The 21346-nt window shown below is 41.6% G+C and overlaps 1 protein-coding gene and 1 pseudogene across 1 annotated transcript; both read right to left on the reverse strand.

Moving 5' to 3' along the window:
• Positions 1–931: 931 nt before the first annotated feature.
• Positions 932–1808, reverse strand: LOC133440374 (zinc finger protein ZFP2-like). Its single transcript, XM_061717620.1, has one exon. The coding sequence runs from the start codon at positions 1761–1763 to the stop codon at positions 1080–1082; it is 684 nt and encodes a 227-aa protein (XP_061573604.1). The 5' UTR covers positions 1764–1808; the 3' UTR covers positions 932–1079.
• A 9122-nt stretch (positions 1809–10930) lies between these two features.
• Positions 10931–21346, reverse strand: part of LOC133440679 (zinc finger protein 420-like) — a 47340-nt pseudogene continuing 36924 nt past the window's right edge.

A 21346-nucleotide genomic window follows, 5' to 3' on the forward strand; every position in this document is an offset into this window, starting at 1 on the left:
CGCTGACGCTGCGCCATATATCCATGCGCTGCGCACGTTAAAGGGGGAAGAAAGAGGCGGCGGATATGTTTGTTTTGTAACATGCCATGCTCAGGCAGTCTGCAATGGCCCAGACGGGAGACACATGTAGTTCAGTGCTTAACTTTTATTTTGAATCCACGCTATATTCTTCCGGTCCGTTCTCCTATGTTCCCCCTCTAAAGCCAAAAGTATTGTTCCGCGTTAAATCGACGCAGAGCCTATGCTGCTCTCCGGCGAGGGCGCAGAGCGGCGGTCCGGCTGGCGGTGCTGCGCTGCCGTGCAGGCTCTGTTGCCACGGCTACGCCGTAGCCTACGGCGTAGGGAACGCAGTGACGCGCACCATTCTGCATTGTTGTAATGCGGAACCATAAATAAGCCTTTACCCGGTACATAAACCTCTGTTCCCGCTACAGTTTTAACTAAAAGAAAAGGCAGAAAATGTCAGAAAAATAAAAACGTAATAAAGCTAACTGGGTAGTTTTCAATTTTAGGTCTGTAGTCATTCATGGATAAAACAAGCAGCACTGGTGCCAAATGTGCTCTAATACAGCAGCTCTCAGAAGTTTATTTTGAACACTGCCAAAACTCTAACTTAAAACTTAACTAGAACTTCAAATTTGCTTGACACAAACGAAAGTTCAATTGAAACACGTGGGAAAAACACCTAACCTTTTAAGTTATGTGTGATATCAAGTGTAATGGCATTTTTAGTTTAGAAATAAGAACATTTCTTGGTAAGATCCTTAGTTATTTGAGTGAAGGCAGTGAATTTGGTCGACTGGTGTAAGTTCAGGGTTTTTAAATGCACAGCCATGAACCGACTGTATTATATAATTTAGTCTTAGTGATGTCAATTAACATCTAACATCTTATAATTGCTCTTTAACTAAACAAAAATATGTTTTATCCGATTACTCGATTAATCAATGGAATTTTCAGTAGAATACTCGATTACTAAAATATTCGATAGCTGCAGCCCTAAACAACATCAATGCAGAACTCATGTGACTCAGCAAATCAATTCTGCGGCTTAAACCTTTGTTGCACGTCTTGCACAATTATCGCTCATCGCCCGTGTGCGTGGTTATATGGCGTTTAAGATGTGCTGATCTAGTAAAGGTTTTGTTGCAGGTGTTGCACAGGTACGGCCTTTCGCCGGTGTGGGTCCTCGAGTGAACCACCAGGGTGGTACGTAGCCTGTAACGTTTTCCACATGTTTTGCAGATGTAGGGCTTCTCGCCCGTGTGCATGGTTTTGTGGCATTTAAGATGAAATAAATTAGTAAACGCTTTGTTGCAGATGTTGCACAGGTACGGCCTTTCGTCCGTGTGCATGGTTTTGTGGCATTTAAGATGTAATAAATTAGTAAAGGCTTTGTTGCAGATGTTGCACAGGTACGGCTTTTCGCCCGCGTGGATCCTCGAGTGAACCACCAGTTTGGAACGTTCTCTGTAACTTTTTCCACATGTTTCGCAGATGTAGGGCTTCTCATCCGTGTGCGTGATTATGTGGCGTTTAAGATCTGATGATTTAGTAAACGATTTTCCGCAGTTGTTGCACAGGTACGGCCTTTCACCAGTGTGGATCATCATGTGATTCTTTAAATTACAACTTTTACTGAACTCTTTCCCGCAAGTTCTGCAAGAAAACGCCTTCTTCCCCGTGTGGGTCCTGGTCAGCTTTGATTTACAGTTGCTGTCTGACGGGACAGCAGCATCTTCGTGGTCACCGTGTCGTCTCATTGGCTCCGGATCTGCAGTTTTGTTGGAGTCTGAGTGTAAACTTTCAGTCCCTTCCTCATCTTTGTTTTCAGCTTCAGGAGAAGTGTGCAACAGCAGCTGGCCACAGTTTGGTCCTGGTTCACCATTTTCAACTTTCACATCAGCGACATTGACCAATGAGACATCCACCTCTACGTCCTCCTGCTTGATCTCCTGACAACTGGAGTCTTCCTCCAGTCCTGTAGTCTGTGGATGCCCTGGTTCCTCCTGGTCCGGGCTGCAGCTCCTCTCCAGGTTATCCAGGTGCTGGTCACTGAAAACCCCGTCCTCCTCCACCTTACAAACATTTTCTTGTGGGAGTTCTGGAATTACAAAAAGGGACAAAAAGATAGGCAAGGCAAGGCAATGCAAGTTTATTTATATAGCACAATTCAACACAAGGTAATTCAAAGTGCTTTACATTGACATTAAAAGCGGCAAGACATAATTAGAAAGTAAATAACAAATAAGATTGAATAAAATTATGAATAAGATGATAAGAAAAGAAGTAAAATAATAAAAAGCACAAGCTGTTAAAAATAAGGGCAGTAGAGTCCAGCAGATAAGTATTTAATTTAGGAGTACGCTTGAGTAAACAGTAAAGTTTTTAGCCCTGATTTGAAGGAGCTAAAAGAGCAGTCTACAGTCTACAGTTCCTGTAGACCTCAGGTCTACAGGAAGTTTGTTCCACCGGTGAGGAGCAGAAAAACTGAACGCTGCCTCACCTTGCTTGGCTCTGGTTCTTGGGAACCACAACAAACCAGATCCAGATGAACCTCAGGGGTCTGGGACTTCATAAGGAACTAACAGATCAACCATGTATTTTTGTCCAAGGCCATTCAGTGCTTTGTAGACCAGCAGTATTTTAAACTCTATCCTTTGACTCACTGGAAGTCAGTGTAGTGATTTCATGATCGGTGTAATATGGTCCAGTTTACTGGTGTTTGTAAGGACTCTGGCGGCAGCGTTCTGGATCAGCTGCAGCTGCCTGATAGATTTCTTGTTAAAGGGGACCTATTATGAAAAACAGGTTTTTTTCTTGTTTTAACATATATAAAGTGGTCTCCCCTCACCCTGCCAGCACAGGGGAGACAAAATACCATGAATTTCTGCAAGCTCTCTGACCCCCGCCGGCCAGAGTCCCCCAGTGTCACGTGGTTTTTTTTGAGCCGATTAAAATCTGCTCCCGTCGTGACGATTTCCATAGGTTCAGCCTCCACTGCTGAAACCATGCCCACAACCAGCTCTCTCCGCTGCTGGAGCGGTGCTTCCTTCAGCCAGTAGGACGCGGCGCCGCGGTGGAGCGGATCCAGGTTAAATCATCCAGGTTCCCGGGTGGTTTGGGAGCTGGGTCCTCGGGGGTCTGTCCCAGATCGGACCAGCTTCACCCTCAAAGATTTTCAGGCAAATCTGTCGGTTTGATCACCGGTAACGGGCGATGCGCCGTGGATGCGCTCCGGAGCCGATCCGTGGGGTTGCGGCGCCCGTCGCGCAGAATCCGCCGGGCAGATCCGGCTGAAATTCCGCTGGTCGGTCCCCGGGAGTCCCTGCTACCAGTCCAGGCCGGTTCCTGCGGTCCCGGCCGGTCGAAACCGGCCAGATTCCCCCGTTAAAGCCGCGGAGATGCGCGCTGCTCCAGCAGCGCTGCTCCCAGGCGCCCGGCGTGGCTCCGGGGCCAGCATTCAGAATCCGCCGGGTAGATCCGGCTTAAATAGTGCATAAATGTTATTTATATACAACCCATATTTTATTTTTTTAACAATAAAGTTTCCATTTGTGAAAATTCAGTGTTGTGATAATTTACAGGCTCGGGCTGCTCTGGCGGAGCAGGTTTATTCTCCTCCCCTGCTACACGTCATTCAGGGAGCCAATCAGCACAGAGCCTCATTATCATACCCCCTAGTGGGGTGAAGGCTGTATTGCTACTGTAGCCTGGCGTGAGCCTGTGAGTCCGAGCTCAGGGCAAAGGAAATAAAACTGAGTTTTTGCATTTTCCAATTGAATATTGTCCCTAAAAGTGCGTTGTAATATGTAAATGTAAATGCAATAGCCTGGGGGCGCTGTTTCTCTTATTGCATTTGAATATTGTCCTCTGTAAATCAGGTTAAATCTTTCAAAATGAAATGTGAAACAGCTTTTCCATTTTCATTATAATATTGTCATAGAATGCCCATACAAGTATGTGAAAATGAAAATTCAAATTGAATTATTGCATTTTAATTTCATTTTTGTCCAAATAACTCATGTATATGTGGAAAATTATAATGCTATTGTGGAATTACATTTGCATTTGAATAAAGTCCCCTATGGGCTTCCATAGGGACTGATTGCAACGTAATTTCTATGAAAGACCTCAGAAAGCTGAGACTGGATAAAAAGGTGAGCAAATCTCACTCCAAGCTTGTTGCTTATGCAGGACACCACATTCCAGCTTAAGGTAAAATCATGTTGACATGTCAGTACAAAGATAAAAAAGTATGACATGGAGTTTGAGGTCATAAAGAACAATGAATGGGGGGGGGGGGGTTATGTTTTATGAAAAGCACTTTGTGTTACACTTTTTGTATGAAATGTGCTGTACAAATAAAGTTTGATTTGATTTGATTTGATGATGATGATGCCTCTCAGTGATGCATGGCGGGTGACGAAGCTGGTCACTGATGGAGCTCTCCATGGTCCTGAAGGATGACTAGTACTACTATCACAGTACAGGACAGAGCCCGCTTTCCTCACCTTTTCCAGTCTGTTCCTTTCTACTGCTGTGATGCTGCTGCTCCAGCAGATAACAACATAAAAGATAAAAGTACCAGTTGTAGTACCAGTAGTACCAGTTATAGTATCAATTGTAGTACCAGTTATAGTACCAGTAGTACCAGTTATAGTACCAGTAGTACCACTTGTAGTACCGGTTATAGTACCAGTTATAGTACCAGTTATAGTACCAGTTATAGTACCAGTAGTGCCAGTTGTAATACCAGCTGGTGCACCAGTAGTACCAGTTGTAGTACCACTACTACAAGTACTGCATATGAACTCCTATATGAACATCCTCCAACAATCTGGTTTTTTTGCCAGTGTCATCTCACATCTTACACGGAGCCACTGTGATCTGCATCTTTTCTACTAAATAAACGATTAAGTCTAAAGAAATGTATGGATCTGGTTAAATACAAAACAGCGCAAATAATGTTCAAAGCAACGAATAATCTACTACCAAAAAATATGAGAGGAATGTTCACTGAGAGAGAAAGGGGCTATAATCTAAGGGGAGAACTAGATTTTAGAAAACATAAAGTAGGAACAACAATGTGCAGCATGTGCATATGGAACTGTGGAGACTCTGTGGAACAGTTTGGAGCTGGAAATGAAAAGGTACTAACATAAATCTGTTTAAAAAGATACAAAAAATTATTTATAAACAGGTATATGGAAGAGGAGATGGGGTAACGAGTGTGAGAAACAAATAAAATAGGGAAAAATGGTAAATTATACTTGCTTAAGATATGTTTAGATATTTATGTGGATATTTATGTAGTATATATTATATGTTGAGAGGGATAGTTATAATTATGTAATATATGTTATATATTTATTAGGTATGTAGCATATATATATTTATAGGGATATTTATGTAGTTATATAGTGTATATTTATATAGTTTTATAAAATATTTGTATTTTCTATATATTGATATAATTTTCATGTAATATTTATATTTTCTATATACTTATATGGATAATTATGTGGTAATAGGCATGTTTTACATAGTATTTATATAGACTATATCTATATGGATATTGTGTAGATATAATAATAGCAATAATGTAAATTCATAGAGTAATAAAGGGGTAGGAACTAGGAAAAAGTGTAGACTTCTTCCTACTCCTTTTTTCCAACATATGTGAATATGAAGATGTTAATGTTTATTTTTTATATACATGTTCCAAATAAAAATAATTCATTCATTCATTGATAAAGTGTGAAATCTCAGTCTGGTCCAGAGTGTGAATGGAGCATGAAAGGCAGCACCAAGTAAACAGAACAACAAGTTAGTTCGGGATGTTTCCGAATCCCACATCAGCAGCTGCTTGAGCTGGGGAGTTTCCCATTTAGTTGGTTTGCTTCATCACCACGGCTTTTAACTGGAAACAAAGGGATCTTGTAGGAGTCATACTCATGTGTTCATTCATTCAACTTTCCAGGGTTACGTACCGACTCTGTGGAGTCTGATTTCAGGTTTCCAGGCGAGGTCCAACAGTCTGCGCTGACGGTCGAGCTCTTCTTCATACTCCAAGATGCTTTTTTCAAACACTGACAATATTTCTACAGCAGCTGCTGTTAGTCGCTGACCGATAAACTCTCTCAGATGATTCACCTTAGACATTGTTGAAGAGGAAAAAGAAAGGAAACAACAGAACCGTCCTCTCCTTCTTCTTCTCTAGGTTTAATGGCGGATCACAACCAACGTTATTAGGTTCTACCGCCACCTGCTGTACCGGAGTGTGTAACATCAGGATCATTATTACACCAGGTTACATTCTAACTTAAAGGGGGGAAAAAGGAAATACCTAAATAAAATAAGATAACCACATTTAAATCTTATTATCTATCCCTGCATCTTTAAGAAAGACAAGGATTTCCTTATAACAATCCCTCATCACCTCACTCCTCCCTAATAACCTACTAAACTCCATTCCCGTCCCAGCTCGTACATCCTGTCTCTTAAAGCGTTCCTTTCTACCTCATACTTGCCACATTTAAGAATCACATGCTCTACATTCTCTGTGACATCACACTCATCACATTTATCACACACGGACTTTGACATTAAATACAGAGTTGATTTTAAACTAGTATGACCTAATCTTAATCTAGAAATGATGACTTCCTCTCTCCTACACTTTCCTTTGAAAACCTTCACGTTAATTGACTTCTGTATGTTATAAAAATGTCTCCCTTTTACACCGTTGTCCCACACCTTCTGCCATGAATCCCTCACTGCCTTTCTAATTCATGATTTTGCTTCACCTTTACCAAAAGGAATTTCCATAATTACCTCACTACTCAATTTCAATGCTCTTTTAGCAATATTGTCTGCTTTCTCATTGCCATCAACACCCATGTGGGCAGGAACCCAACAAAACTGCACAGTAATTCCAGTTCTGCATAACCTCCACAATACCATTAATATTTCCAACACTAGATCTTCTCTTATTGTTTTATTTGAAGTCAAACTCTGAAGGGCTGCAGTGGAGTCTGAACAAATGACATAGTTCCTTCTCGCAGTTACAGTAAGTATTTCATTTACCAACGAAAGTATTTAGAACAAAATGCATACAACATTCTTTTCATCACTGGTTTACTACGACTTCTGTCATTTAGCAGACGCTTTTATCCAAAGTGATTTACATATTAAAATATTTTTTAATTCATGTGTACTTTATTATTTGTCATAAAACATTTATGTTGTTAAGAAACTTTTATTGCAATGGGCTTCAAAATAATACACATGGTAAGTATTTGAGACATTAAAACATTTAAATATCCAACTTAGTTTAGTTCAGCGCTTCCAGTCGGTGGATTTATTATTGACGTGCAGATGCAGGACTCATGAGTCACCGTTTGGCATTAAAATAAAAAAGTAAGTTAAATCAGAGGGAAGGTAAACTTCGGATGGTACGACCAGAGGGAACACAGGGAAAGAAATGAGGATCAGTTAACATGATTTTGGTGTGAAATATATAGATATACAAGACACATTTAAAGCTGCAGTTTCCAACATTTAACCACTAGAGGGAATAAAGATCCCAAACTAACCCCCAAACTCAGAATGACGGTTCATTCATGCATGAATCACCCACAGGTTTTCTGCAGGGGTTTGAAGCCTCTTTTTCCTCGTATTGTGGCAGGTTGGAATTATATAAAGCAAGAAGTTTAATGCGTAATTAGGGGCGTGGCCTTTGGATTGGCATTTATTTGTCCAACCTGTAAATAAATACTTTTTCTAAGATCTTAGAAAATGTTGGGAGTAAAGAATCAGGCCTGTAATTAGTGAATTGGTGTCTGTCTCCAGTTCTGTACAGTGGGATGACTTTTGCAGTTTTCATTTTTTTTTTGGAAATGTCCCAGTTCTGAGCGACTGATTACAGCTGTATGTCAGTTAACAATCCATCAATAACCTTTTTGACTATTGTCATATCACCACAGTCAGTTGACACCTTGTTTTTACATTTACTTACAATATCTATGATTTCTCTCTCCTCCACAGCTGTGAGAAACATTGAATCTGGATTTCTACTTATTAATGTTTCCTTCCATCCATCAGCTGATCCAGGATCACACATTTTTCTGCCAGCTTTGGTCCAACACTCACAAAATACCTGTTAAAATGATTAACCACCTCATTCATATTATTAATGACTTCATCGTTACTGGTTAAATATTGTGGATAATTAGTCTGTCTTGAACTTTTCCTAATGGCATCGTTCAATATATTCCAAATACCTTTAACATTATTTTTAGTCCTTATTCATGAAGGAATTCATGTCTCTCTCCATGAAGGCAAGTGGTCTCAGCTCTGAAACAGCAAAGTCCTCCCTCTATTATCATATTATTATTTTTATTATTGTTGTAATTATTATTACAAAAGTGCATCTCCACTCGTTGAGTTTGCACTTTGAAAGAGATGGAAAATGGACTGGTACCAAAAGCCAGGCTTGTTGCACAAGGTTTTGAGGAAGTGCAAGTTTCTGCTACAGAAGGAATCTCCAACCTGTGCTTCAGTCTCTGAGGCTCCTTGTGGCAGGAAGTTATCAAAAACAATGGACACTGCATTTGATGGACATAAAATCTGCCTTCTTTCATGGACTAGAAATGTGGAGAGACATTTTCATTAGACCTTCTCCAAAGACCAACAGAGCAGATCATCTTTTTTTAACCCACATCAACTCCATGGTTCCTGACACAGTGGATTCCTATCAGTTTTCCTACCGTGCCAACAGATCAGTGGATGAAGCGATGGCTTCGGCTTCACTTCACCTTCCAACACCTGGACAGGATGAACACCTATGCACGGCTTCTGTCCCTGGATGTGTCATTTGATGAAGCCAAGACCAGTGAAATAAAAAACTGGATCAAAATGACGTGAGTGAGGAAGTTGAGGATAAAGGACAAAAGTGCATCTCTACTTTTCAACTTCATTTGATGACATTTCTCTTTCCACATTGTTTTCTGAGATAAATGCTGGTTGTACTGATCACGCTGTACCAATTATCTGCGTGACTGATAACTTTCGTCTTGTTGATGCACTGAAGTCTTTTTTTATTTGTGTTTTTAATGATTATTATTACAATAGATTATTCACTCTTGGGTTTATGTTGAGCTTTTATAACTCACCACCAGGGGGCACTGCTGCTCTTTCTATATATGGAGAGTGTAATATTCCAGAATTATAAACAATAAATCTACAATGAAAACTTAATTACATTTTTCAGATCAGTGGATGAAGCGATGGCTTCGGCTTCACTTCACCTTCCAACACCTGGACAGGATGAACACCTATGCACGGCTTCTGTCCCTGGATGTGTCATTTGATGAAACCAAGACCAGTGAAATAACAAACTGGATCAAAATGACGTGATTGAGGAAGTTGAGGATAAAGGACAAAAGTGCATCTCCACTTTTCAGCTTCATTTGATGACATTTCTCTTTCAACATTGTTTTCTGAGCTAAATACTGGTTGTACTGATCACGCTGTACCAATAATCTGCATCACTGACAACTTTCCTCTTTTTGATGCAATAAGGTCTTTTTTTATTTGTGTTTTTATTATTATTATTACGATAGATTGTTAACTCTTGGGTTTATGTTGAGCTTTTATAACTCACCACCAGGGGGCACTGCTGCTCTTTCTACATATGGAGAGTGTAATATTCCAGAATTATAAACAATATAATAAGTCATCCATCTAAAATGAAAACTTAATTACATTTGTCATGGTATTTTCTGACTAAATATGAGTTGAGGTAAAAAGACATTTACTTGAAAACGGATGTCTGATATAAAAGGGTTAAATCCAAAGTCTGTCCTCTTCCTGGAATCTGATCCCGATGATCCTCCCTCTTCTTCCTGCTCTCCAATCTGCAGATCTGCAGCTTCAACACGGATCTCAACATCAGCTTTAGAATAAATCATGTGTCAGACGAGTTGTAAATCTAGTACAACTTGATTTTATACATGTGATAAAATAATATTTCATTAATTTCATAATATGTAAATAATATGAAAAACGTACACAAATATGTTGTAACTTTAGCTTGAACAGGACTGTCTCAGAAAATTAGAATATTGTGATTTTCAGTAATGCAAAAACGTCATACATTCTGGATTCAATACAAATCAACTGAAATATTGCAAGCCTTTTATTATTTTCACATTGCTGATCATGGCTTACATATTAAGAAAATTCAAATATCCTATCTCAAAAAGTTTGAATATTCTGGGAATCTTAATCTTAAACTGTAAATGGTGACAGATGGTTGGCTGTTCTGTTGATGGTTGCATTTCTTCTTGTGGCCTCGTTTCTCTGAAGTTTCTTCGTGTTTTTCAGAAGAACGTTGTAAAAAGAACATGTAAATATATCAAACTGTAAATATATCAAAATATATCAAACGAAAGTTTAACAACATGGAGCTGCAGATTAAAGTTACAAAGAGAATGTGAGTGAAGAAGAAACAGACGGGAAAAAGGACGTGTGAGAGAGGCTTTGTAGATGAACGAAATAAACTGTCATGTTTAAAGAAACTTCAGCACATACTAACAGCTCTTTATTTGCACCGTGGAGACGACAAGTTACCAACAGCAACAAATAATACGATTTTAAGAAGGAACAGGGATTCAAACAAACTCAATGCAGAATTTAAAAAAAAAAGTACACCACCACATCGTTCCCTCTGCGTCAAGTTGACGGAGAAGCATAAATCCGGGTTGAAGCTGCAACCCTTGTGGGGAGGGGATTAGGCTCATCAGCCACAGGAGGTGGTGGTTGGACTTCTGCGGGTTCTTCTTCTGTGGGTCAGACAGAAGTGGACAGCTGCCCCCGGAGGACGACAACATGAGCTTCGTTTGTCACGAGTCACCAGACTTCTCCTCCGGGTGATTTTTCATGTGACTCAGCAAATCAATTCTGCGGCTAAAACCGTTGTTGCACGTCTTGCACTAATATAGCTTCTCCCCGTGTGGGTGATTATGTGCCGTTTAAGATGTGATGATTCAGTAAAGGTTTTTCCGCAGGTGTTGCACAGGTACGGCCTTTCGCCGGTGTGGATCCTCGAGTGAATCACTAGTTGGGAACGTAGCCTGTAACTTTTTCCACATGTTTTGCAGATGTAGGGCTTCTCTCCCGTGTGCGTGGTTATGTGCCGTTTAAGAACTGATGATCCCGTAAAGGTTTTTCCACAGGTGTTGCACAAGTACGGCCTTTCGCCGGTGTGGATCCTCGAGTGAGTCACTAGGTGGGAACGTAGCCTGTAACTTTTTCCACATGTTTTGCAGATGTAGGGCTTCTCGCCCGTGTGCGTGGTTATGTGGCTTTTAAGGTTTGATGATTTAGTAAAGGTTTTTCCGCAGGTGTTGCACACGAACGGCCTTTCACCGGTGTGTATCCTCGAGTGAGCCACCAGGTAGGAACGTATCCTGTAACTCTTTCCACATGTTTTGCAGATGTAGGGCTTCTCGACCGTGTGCATGGTTATGTGGCGTTTAAGATCTGATAAATTAGTAAAGGTTTTGCTGCAGGTGTTGCACAGGTACGGCCTTTCGCCAGTGTGGGTCCTCGAGTGAATCACTAGCTGGGAACGTAGCCTGTAACTTTTTCCACATGTTTTGCAGATGTAGGGCTTCTCGCCCTTGTGCGTGGTTATGTGGCTTTTAAGATTTGATGATTTAGTAAAGGTTTTTCCGCAGGTGTTGCACATGTATGGCCTTTCGCCAGTGTGGATCCTCGAGTGAACCACCAGGTTGGAACGTTCTGTGTAAGTTTTTCCACATGTTTTGCAGATGTAGGGCTTCTCACCCCTGTGTGTGATTATGTGGCGTTTAAGATTTGATGATTTAGTAAACGATTTTCCGCAGGTGTTGCACAGGTATAGCCTTTCACAAGTGTGGATCTTCATGTGATCCATTAAAATACTACTTTTACTGAACTCTGTCCTGCAGGTTCTGCAAGAAAACACCTTCTTCCCCGTGTGGGTCCTGGTCAGCTTTGATTTACAGTTGCTGTCTGACGGGACAGCAGCATATTCGTGGTCACCGTGTCGTCCCATTGGCTCCGGATCTGCAGTTTTACTGGATTCTGAGCGTAAACTTTCAGTCCCTTCCTCATCTTTGTTTTGAGCTTCAGGAGAAGTGTGCAACAGCAGCTGGCCACAGTTTGGTCCTGGTTCACCAACTTTCACATCAGCGACATTGACCAATGAGACATCCACCTCTACGTCGTTGTCCTTCATATCCTGACGACTGGAGTCTTCCTCCAGTTCTACAGTCTGTGGATGCCCTGGTTCCTCCTGGTCCGGGCTGCAGCTCCTCTCCAGGTTATCGAGGTGCTGGTCACTGAAAACCCCGTCCTCCTTCCCCTTACAAACATTTTCTTGTGGGAGTTCTGGAATTACAAAAAGATAGGATTTTAACAAGTCAAAAGTGCTTCCCAGTGTTGTTTGTCCTGAACCTTCAGTCTTCCCCTTCATCTATGTAGTATATTTGAAAACAAGTGCTTTACTCTGTGTGACCATTACTGTGACAGTACTCGTGTCACTGCGTTGGTAACGAGACAGTTGAAGAATAAAGTTTTTGTTCTAGAAATGGCTTCTTCCGCATCATATATAACATGGTGTCAGAGTAAAAACTTGAAGGAAAACAAAGATAGGAAGGCAAAATGGAGCAGATGAAACCTCCGACCTCCTTAAATTTAGGAGGAAATCTAGCAGAAAATTGGAGAGTCTGGATCCAGAGATTTGAACTGTTTCTTGTCGCCAGCGGAATAGACAAAAAATCTGATGCAGTGAAAAGAGCCACGTTCCTACATGTGCCGGGGACGAAGCATTTAAAGGTATATAAAAATTTTGACTTCGATGAAGACGTAGATGACTATGATACGCTGAAAGAACTTTTCCGCCAACATTGTGAGCCAAGAAAAAATGTGACGTATTTGAGACACCTATTCTTTATTCGAGTGCAAGGAAAATCAGAGACTGTTTATGCATATGTGACTGGTTTAAAAAACAAAGTGAAAGACTGCGAGTTTGAGCACCTCACCGACTCACTGATACGAGATAGAATCGTGTGTGGAATCACAGATGACCAAGTGAGAGGACGACTACTGAGAGACCCGGACCTTGCGCTAAATAAAGCAATAGACATGTGCAGAGCCAGTGAGTTGACTCAAGGAAACTGCGCAAGATGCAGCTACAGGCATGAGCCAAGGAAGTGCCCTGCCTACGGACTAGAGCTGGGTATCATCACTGACCTCCCGATACGATACGATTCCGATACACTAGGTCCCAAGACAATACGATTTCCGATCCGATACGATTCGATATCGATATTCTGGTTACAATAAGGGAATAACATGATCCTTCCACGCGCCACGTCCGGCCAGAGAAACCCCACCCTGCCTGGTGAAAAGAAGCAGCCTGCTCACTCCTCAAGTAAGGAGACTTGAGCTCAGTACAGGGCCTCCCGAGGTTGGTAGATGGAGCAATGCCCAGGACTGACTTAGGTAGGAGCACTGGGTGATAAAATGGGGGATACAATCGGGATTAAAAAAAAAAAAAAATATATATATATATATATTTTTTTTTTTTTTAAATCGATACTTGGATTTATGTATTGATAATCGTTCCTACACATGCATATCTATAAAATATTGATATATTGATATTTTTAACCCACCCCTACTACGGACAAGTGTGCAAAGCCTGCCACGGGAAAAATCACTATGCCAAAATGTGCAACTCACGCAAGCACACAAATAATCATAAAGTGCATCATATAAACAAGGCCGAGGGAGATCAGGACTTCTTTATTGGCACAATTCAAGCAGAAAAACAAGTCTCACAAATCGATGCAGTGGATGCAAAGAAAAAAAAAAGTGGCATGAAGATCTGAGTGTCTTCTTCTTTTTTTTTTTACCTTGTCTGCACACATATTAATGGTTAATATCATAATGGTAAAAACCTAAGGCATATATATGTGCATTGTTACTATATTATATATATATATATATATATATATATATATATATATATATATATACACACACACACACACACACACACACACACACACACACATCACATATACACATACAAACCCGCTGCTAAACCAGGAAGCAAGAACACTTGTGTGTATATAAATGTATGTGTGCGCGAGTGTATGTGTGGCTATGTGTATGTATATGTGTGGCTATGTGTATGTATATGTGTGGCTGTGTGTATGTATATGTGTGGCCGTGTGTATGTATATGTGTGGCCGTGTGTATGTATATGTGTGGCCGTGTGTGTGTGTGTGTGTGTGTGTGTGTGTGTGTGTGTGTGTGTGTGTGTGTGTGTGTGTGTGTGTGTGTGTGTGTGTGTGTGTGTGTGTGTGTGTGTGTGTGTGTGTGTGTGTGTGTGTGTGTGTGTGAATATGTGTGCCAAACTGCCCGGAGAGACAGGGCTGCCCCGGGCGCCGACGTGGGCAGGCGCACCCGCCCCCACAAAAGCGGCCCTCCAGGACCAGAGGACCGTCCCGCCGCAGAGGCAGCGGGGCGCTTCTCTGATTGTCAACAAGTTTTGAAAGTCAAGCTGGACACTGGGGCTGATTGCAACGTAATTTCTATGAAAGACCTCAGAAAGCTGAAACTGGATAAAAAAGTGAGCAAATTTCACTCCAAGCTTGTTGCTTATGCAGGACACCACATTCCAGCCAAAGGTAAAGCAGGGCTCCAGACTGCGACCAATTGGTCGCATTTTGCGACCTTTTCTGGAGGCGGTTCGACATAGTTTTTTAACTAGGAGCACCAGCGCGACTTACAAATCCACCCTTCTCCCCCATTTCTTTATTTTTTTCATAATAATGTGGAGGAGCCGAAGCAAGCGCCTGTGTCTGTGCGTGCGTGTGTGCGTGCCTGTCATGTGTGTCTGGATGCGCACTGCGAGGCGGGGGGGCGTGGCGCGCGCCAGTGCCAACTCTTTGCCAGGTGTCATGCGGTTCTTGCGACTTTATTTGATGGTGCAGTGAAAGACAGACCCGTAGGAACGGTGTTGTGCATGAACGCGTTCAAATGAACGCGTTCATTGAACACGTTCATTTCTGTGAGAACGTTGAACTGAACGCAACATATTTACACATAAAGAACTTGAACGTGAACTTGTTCATTCTGCAGATCATGAACTGGAATTTGAACTGTTCAGATTATGTGAGTTGCAGCTTCAGTGTTTAGGTCCAATTATTACGGAATAATCCTTCTTATTTCACCAGCGGGCAGCGCGCACATGCTCCACGAGCCCGGTGCAGTCTGTATGTAGCTGATTTATGGTTCCGCGTTACACCAACGCGGACCTACGGCGTAGGGTACGCGGCGTGCGGACCGTATGGTTCGCGTCGCCGCGTACTTTACGCCGTAGTCTTCGCCGTCGATTTAACGCGGAACCATAAATCAGCCTTGACTGGTGAAGAGTGACGTTGCAGTCGCAGCGTCAGAGAGCCGTCAGATGATGATCCGCTTATCATTATCTGCGGAAATTTTACACATCGTCTCCCAAAGAGTCTGACGGTAGGAAACTAACCTTTCTGTGCAAATTATGTCCACCTGCGCTGAGAAAACAAGTCTGAACATCTGCCTCGTCAACTTCACATTAGAAACGTCATGTGGAGTTAAAGCATCCGTCCAGTGGGAGAAAATATCTGCGAGTCCTTAAAAATCAAAAAAGTTCCCAGAAAGACCAAGAGGTCTGATTTCCCAGTGACAGGTAGACAAATTGATAATGCACTACAATGTTGGAGATTTACAGCCTCTGAATAAAGTTGAAACGCCACTAGGACAATACATGATTGTATTCAGCAGGGGTCTCCAACCCTGTCCTGCATGTTTTAGATGTTTCCTTGCATCATCACACCTGATTCTAATTAATGCTCGTCATCAGCTTGTCATCCAGGTCTGCACAAGTCTGTTAATGACAGTCATTTATATCAGGGTTCTGAGGGGAAATATCTAAAACATGCAGGACAGGGGGTCCTGAGGACCAGGGTTGAAGACCACTGGTATACGGTGAACAGTTTTAGGATAGGGGGGCTTTTCATTTGTACTTCTCACCTAAAAATATTGAAATGAACTGAATTTGAACTAGTTCAAAATTAAAATGGTGAACTATGAACGTGAACTGTTCATTTTTAAACTATGTGAACTGAACTTTGAACTAGTTCATGAGAAGTATGAACTTGCACAACATTGCGTAGGAAGTGGGGGCAAAATATCCCACGACTGGAATCGAACATGCGTCGCTGTACAGGGGAAGGTTTACATGAGTCTGCTCAACCCGTTGAACCAGACGGGCGCGCGCTCCCATTGAATTTTGCGTTTGTGGTGCGCACTCAAAATGGCAGGGAAAAATGCACGGCCTAACGAAAATATGAGGATAAACACAGGACGATTTTAACGGAGTGGGAGAGTTTACAGCTCCGCATGTCGTCTTTTTTTTTCGGAGACTGGCACTCGTCAATCCATTCATCCATCGTTAGCTCCTCCCCGAAGATCAAAGTTTACCGCCAACATGCCAAATTACTTGTTCACGAAAATAAAAAATACATTTTAACACCGGCTACTTTTTGCTACCTGCTGTAACCGTAACCGTCAAAAACCCTTTCCGTCTGAACAACCGCAAAGTCCTGAGGTCCAAAGGCCTGCGCAAAGTCGACAAACTAATAACAATACCATCTATATAACTTAAAGACAAGACTACCTCCCAATGTTTCAAACCAAAAGCAAAATAAAATTGGATTAAACTGGGCAGGCATGTCATGTTTGCTTCCATGAAATCCAGCTCTCAAGTGAATGATAGCTTCTGCAAGTTGTGAGGTATCTGCTTAAAGGAGCTTGAGGCCGGATTGTGGCAGGATTTATGAAAAAAATCCGTATACGTTTTAAGTTTTCTAGTAATAATGTCAGATGAAGCGTTCCAAACCCAAAAGAATGAGCCCTCTAGTGTATCTCTCCTTTGCCTTGAACAGGCTGTGTGCTGCAAAATCTGCTGCAATTCGGTCCCGAATTTCCCGTGCTGTCCTGCGGATGTGACGTCACATGACGCTGCATGCACGTTCTCCCCGTTCTCCAGTGCCGGCTTCACTGTTGGCTGCAGTACCCCCGACTGCCGTCGGCTCAAGCTCCTTTAATTCAGAAAAAACAGCAGATTTTTTTTTTCCATTAAAACTTCTCAGAATTCTGAGATAATTATCTTCGTTAGTTTTTTTCTCAAGTGAATGGAATACGCTGTTCGCAGGTAATTGGTGTTATTGCTGATGCAATGAAAAAGCAGTACATTGCTATTACTGTAAATTGCCTGTGTTTATTGCTAAATTATCAGTAATGCAGTTAATATAGACAAAAAATGAATATGTTGTGTTGATATGGATGCTCCTAAATTTTGTGCTGGTGCTCCTAAAATTTTCAGTAAGGAGCACTGGTGCTCCTAGTGGAAAAGGTTAGTCTGGAGCCCTGTAAAGTCATGTTGACATGTCAGTACAAAGATAAAAAAGTATGACATGGAGTTTGAGGTCATAAAGAACAAAGCACCTGCATTTCTAGGAGGAGAGTCATGTGAGAAAATGGGGCTTGTCAAAAGATTGCATGCGCTTAGAAAAGAGAGTGACATTCTAAGTGAATAAGAGAATTTATTCACTGGATTAGGCTGCACACCAGGAGTTTATAACATTGAGACGAATCCAGATGTCACTCCAGTAGTACACGCTCCCAGGAAAGTACCTGTCGCGCTAAAAGATAAAATTAAAACACAGCTGAATAGAAGGGTTATCACCCCTAAGTTTTCCAAACAGAAATAAACTACAGATTGGGTCAATAGTATGGTGACTGTAACAAAACCCAACAAAGTTCGGATCTGTATTGACCCAGAGGACCTGATACTTTTCAGTTGTAGACGCTAACCACGGATTTTGGCAAATCAAATTGGACCAAGAAAGCTCTCACCTGTGTACATTCAACACGCCATTTGGGAGATACAGGTTTGAAAGGCAGGTTTTTCTATTGCATAGCCAGACATCTAGAAGGGCTAGAGGGTGTAGTCAATGTAATAGATGACATCCTGGTCTGGGGAGAGAACATAGAGCAGCATGATCGCCGCTTGAAACAACTGCTGGACCGCCTAAGAAGCGTCAATATGAAACTGAATAAAAGTAAGTGGAAGATAAGGATGACAGAAATCAGTTACAGTAGATTGGACATGTGCTCAGTGAGAAAGGACTCAAGCCTGATCCTGAAAAGGTTAGAGCCATACAAAACATTCCTGCACCAGAGGACAAAGCTGCCCTCCAGAGGTTCACAGGGTTACTGCAGTACCTCTCTAAATTCATCCCTAACCTTTCAGACCTGAGTGCTCCTCTAAGGAAGTTGGAAGGGAATGTGGAATGGCACTGGGGGTCACAGCAAAAACAGAGTTGTGACAAACTGAAAGTTCTCGTCGACCAAGCACCAGTACTCAAGAACTATGATGTCAGAAAGCCAGGTATGGAAGACATGTCCATGTAGCAAGTGATCATAAGCCGCTGGAGGTGATATAAAAAAAAAAATAAAATAAAAAAAAAATCACTCCTCAGCGCCCCAGCCAGTCTACAAAGAATGCTCATGAGACTATAAAAGTACACTCTTGAGGTCAAGTACAAGCCAAGCAAGGAGATGCATATTGCTGATGCTTTAAGCAAAGCATTTCTAAAAGAGCACCATGAGAAACTCCTTGATGAAGAGCTGGAAGTCAACTTTGTAAATAACCACCTCCCAGTATCAGAGGAGAAGTTGCAGGAGTTCAAAGAAGCAACACAAGAGGATGCTGAGTTGAAGCTGGTCGCAAATGCAATTCAGAGAGGCTGGCCAGATACACAGAGACAGCTTCCAGACAGAATCAAACAGTACTGGACATTTAGAAGAACTGCCATATGCAGATGGACTAATACACAAGAACTCAAGGTTAGTAGTACCACACACATTGAGAAGTGAAATGCTCAGGAAAATCCACACGTCACATATGGGCATGGTTAAGTGTAAGGAGCGAGCCCGTGATGTACTGTACTGGCCGGGCACGACCAAACAGATAGAAGAAGTCGTGGCTCAGTGTGCTGTATGTAACACACACAAGAACAATAATCCCAGAGAGCCACTTATACCACACCCAGTGCCCGAGAGAGCATGGGCAAAGATAGGTGTGGATTTGTTTCACTTCAAGGATGCATGAAGTATTTATTGTGTGTGGATTATTTTTCAGATATTTTCAGTTTCCAGAGATCATCAAACTGAATGGAACCACAAGCAAACACATATTCATTGGGCTGAAGTCTATATTTGCAAGGCATGGTGTGCCAGATGAGTTGTTCTCCGACAATGGCAGACAGCCGGTGAGCCAAGAGATGGTGGACTTCAGTGCTGAGTGGGGTTTCAAACACACCTCTTCAAGTCCCACTTTCCCGCAGTCAAATGGCCAAGTTGAGAGAGCAGTTCAGACAATAAAAAACATGCTGACAAAAGCACAGACAGTGCTGGTGACCCGTACCTAGCACTGCTTGAATACCGGAACACACCACTGAGTGGGGTTGGACTCTCACCTCCTCAGATGCTCATGGGAAGAAGGCTCAAATCAAAGTTACCTGTGACAAAGACATTATTGCAGCCAGCTTTCTATAAAGATGCCAGGAGCCACCTCGTGCATAGACAACAAAGACAGAAACAATATTTTGATCAAGGAACCAGGACACTGTCTGACCTCCACGTTGGTTAAAATGTGCGGGTTAGACAAGGCAACAAGTGGGAACCAGCCACTGTGGTACAGAAACACATTCAGCCCAGATCATACATTATCAAAACCACAAGAGGAGAAATGTACAGGAGAAATCGCAGACACCTGCTCAAAACTAGAGATGCACCGATTGATCGGCCACTGATCGGGATCAGGCCTATAATGTCGGTTTTGATCGGAGATCGGAAAATAGTTCAGAGCGGGTCAATCTGATGACGTTTACAACAACAAACACCGCCCGCTCGGGCATTCCTGCATCTCAGACCGAGCGTTCCTAAGGGGGCGTGGCCGGCCTCGTTGGTATAGCAGTTTTACAATGTCCAAAAAGGCAACAAATGTTGTTGTCCATTAAGCATTCGGATAAAACATCAATTTGTAGTGCCCCAGTCAAAAATTAAGTTGTTTACTTTGGTATTACAATAACTAAGGACCAACAAAAAATAACTTTTTTTTATTACGGGATCTCTCTCTTAGAGGTAGAGTTCTACTCACCAAGGCGGAAGGAATATCACGTTAACATATGCATCTCTGTCTCTGTTCATGGACAACAAACGTATTACTCAGATTGCAGGCTGCTTCTCAACAAAAAATAGAACTCATCATCTAAAAAAAATCTGTTCTAATGAATGACTATGAAAATTGTGGACTACATTTTCTAAATTTCTGCACCCTAAATAACACATTTAAGATACAATTGGTTGAAACAATTCTTCAAAAATCCTAACTCTATCTGGAATGTCTACCCTTCCATATTCTGTCAAAACTGGGTGGATTAAACCTTTTCTTTACCTGTAACTACAATATTGATAAAATCCCGATAAAAATGTCTCCCTTTCACCATCAGGCCTTCCTGTCATGGTCTCTTATTTTCAAACACAACTTTTCACCCCACAAATACCTCAAATGGAACAACAAAGACATATTGTTTAAACATAAATCCCTATTTATTGAGTACTGGTTTAATAACAACAATGTAGCTCAGTTGTTTAACAGGGACGGTCTTCTCTACTCCTATAATGAGTTTCTAGCAGAATACAATATTCCTGTGTCACCTGGCGACTTTGCAAAAGTATTTGGAGCAATCCCTTCTGGTGTTTGCATGTTTTTTAGATCTCAACCAAGAGTGAAAACCCAACAATTATCCCTGTTATCATTGACTGAAACTCCAATTGTCAAAATCTGTTTGTCCTGTAACCATGGTAAGAACAATAAGTTGATTAGATTCTTGTTTAGACAGGATGTCACCACAGTTCCTTATGTGGTCTCACACTGGAATAGGTACATGGATCATATTGGCTGGAAAAAGGTCTGGCTCTTACCCAACCGATACCTGTTGACCTACAAAGTTAGAGAAATATTGTTTAAAATAATTCATAGATTTTATCCTTCTAATGATCATATTGTTAAAAGGTTTAAAATAGACATTGATGTGAAATGTGCTTTCTGTTCTGTAAATATTGAAACAATTACTCATTTATTTTGGTTCTGTCCCATTGTCCAAAACCTCTGGAT

The sequence above is a fragment of the Cololabis saira genome, chromosome 3 (assembly GCF_033807715.1).
Source record: "Cololabis saira isolate AMF1-May2022 chromosome 3, fColSai1.1, whole genome shotgun sequence".
NCBI lineage: Eukaryota > Metazoa > Chordata > Actinopteri > Beloniformes > Belonidae > Cololabis > Cololabis saira.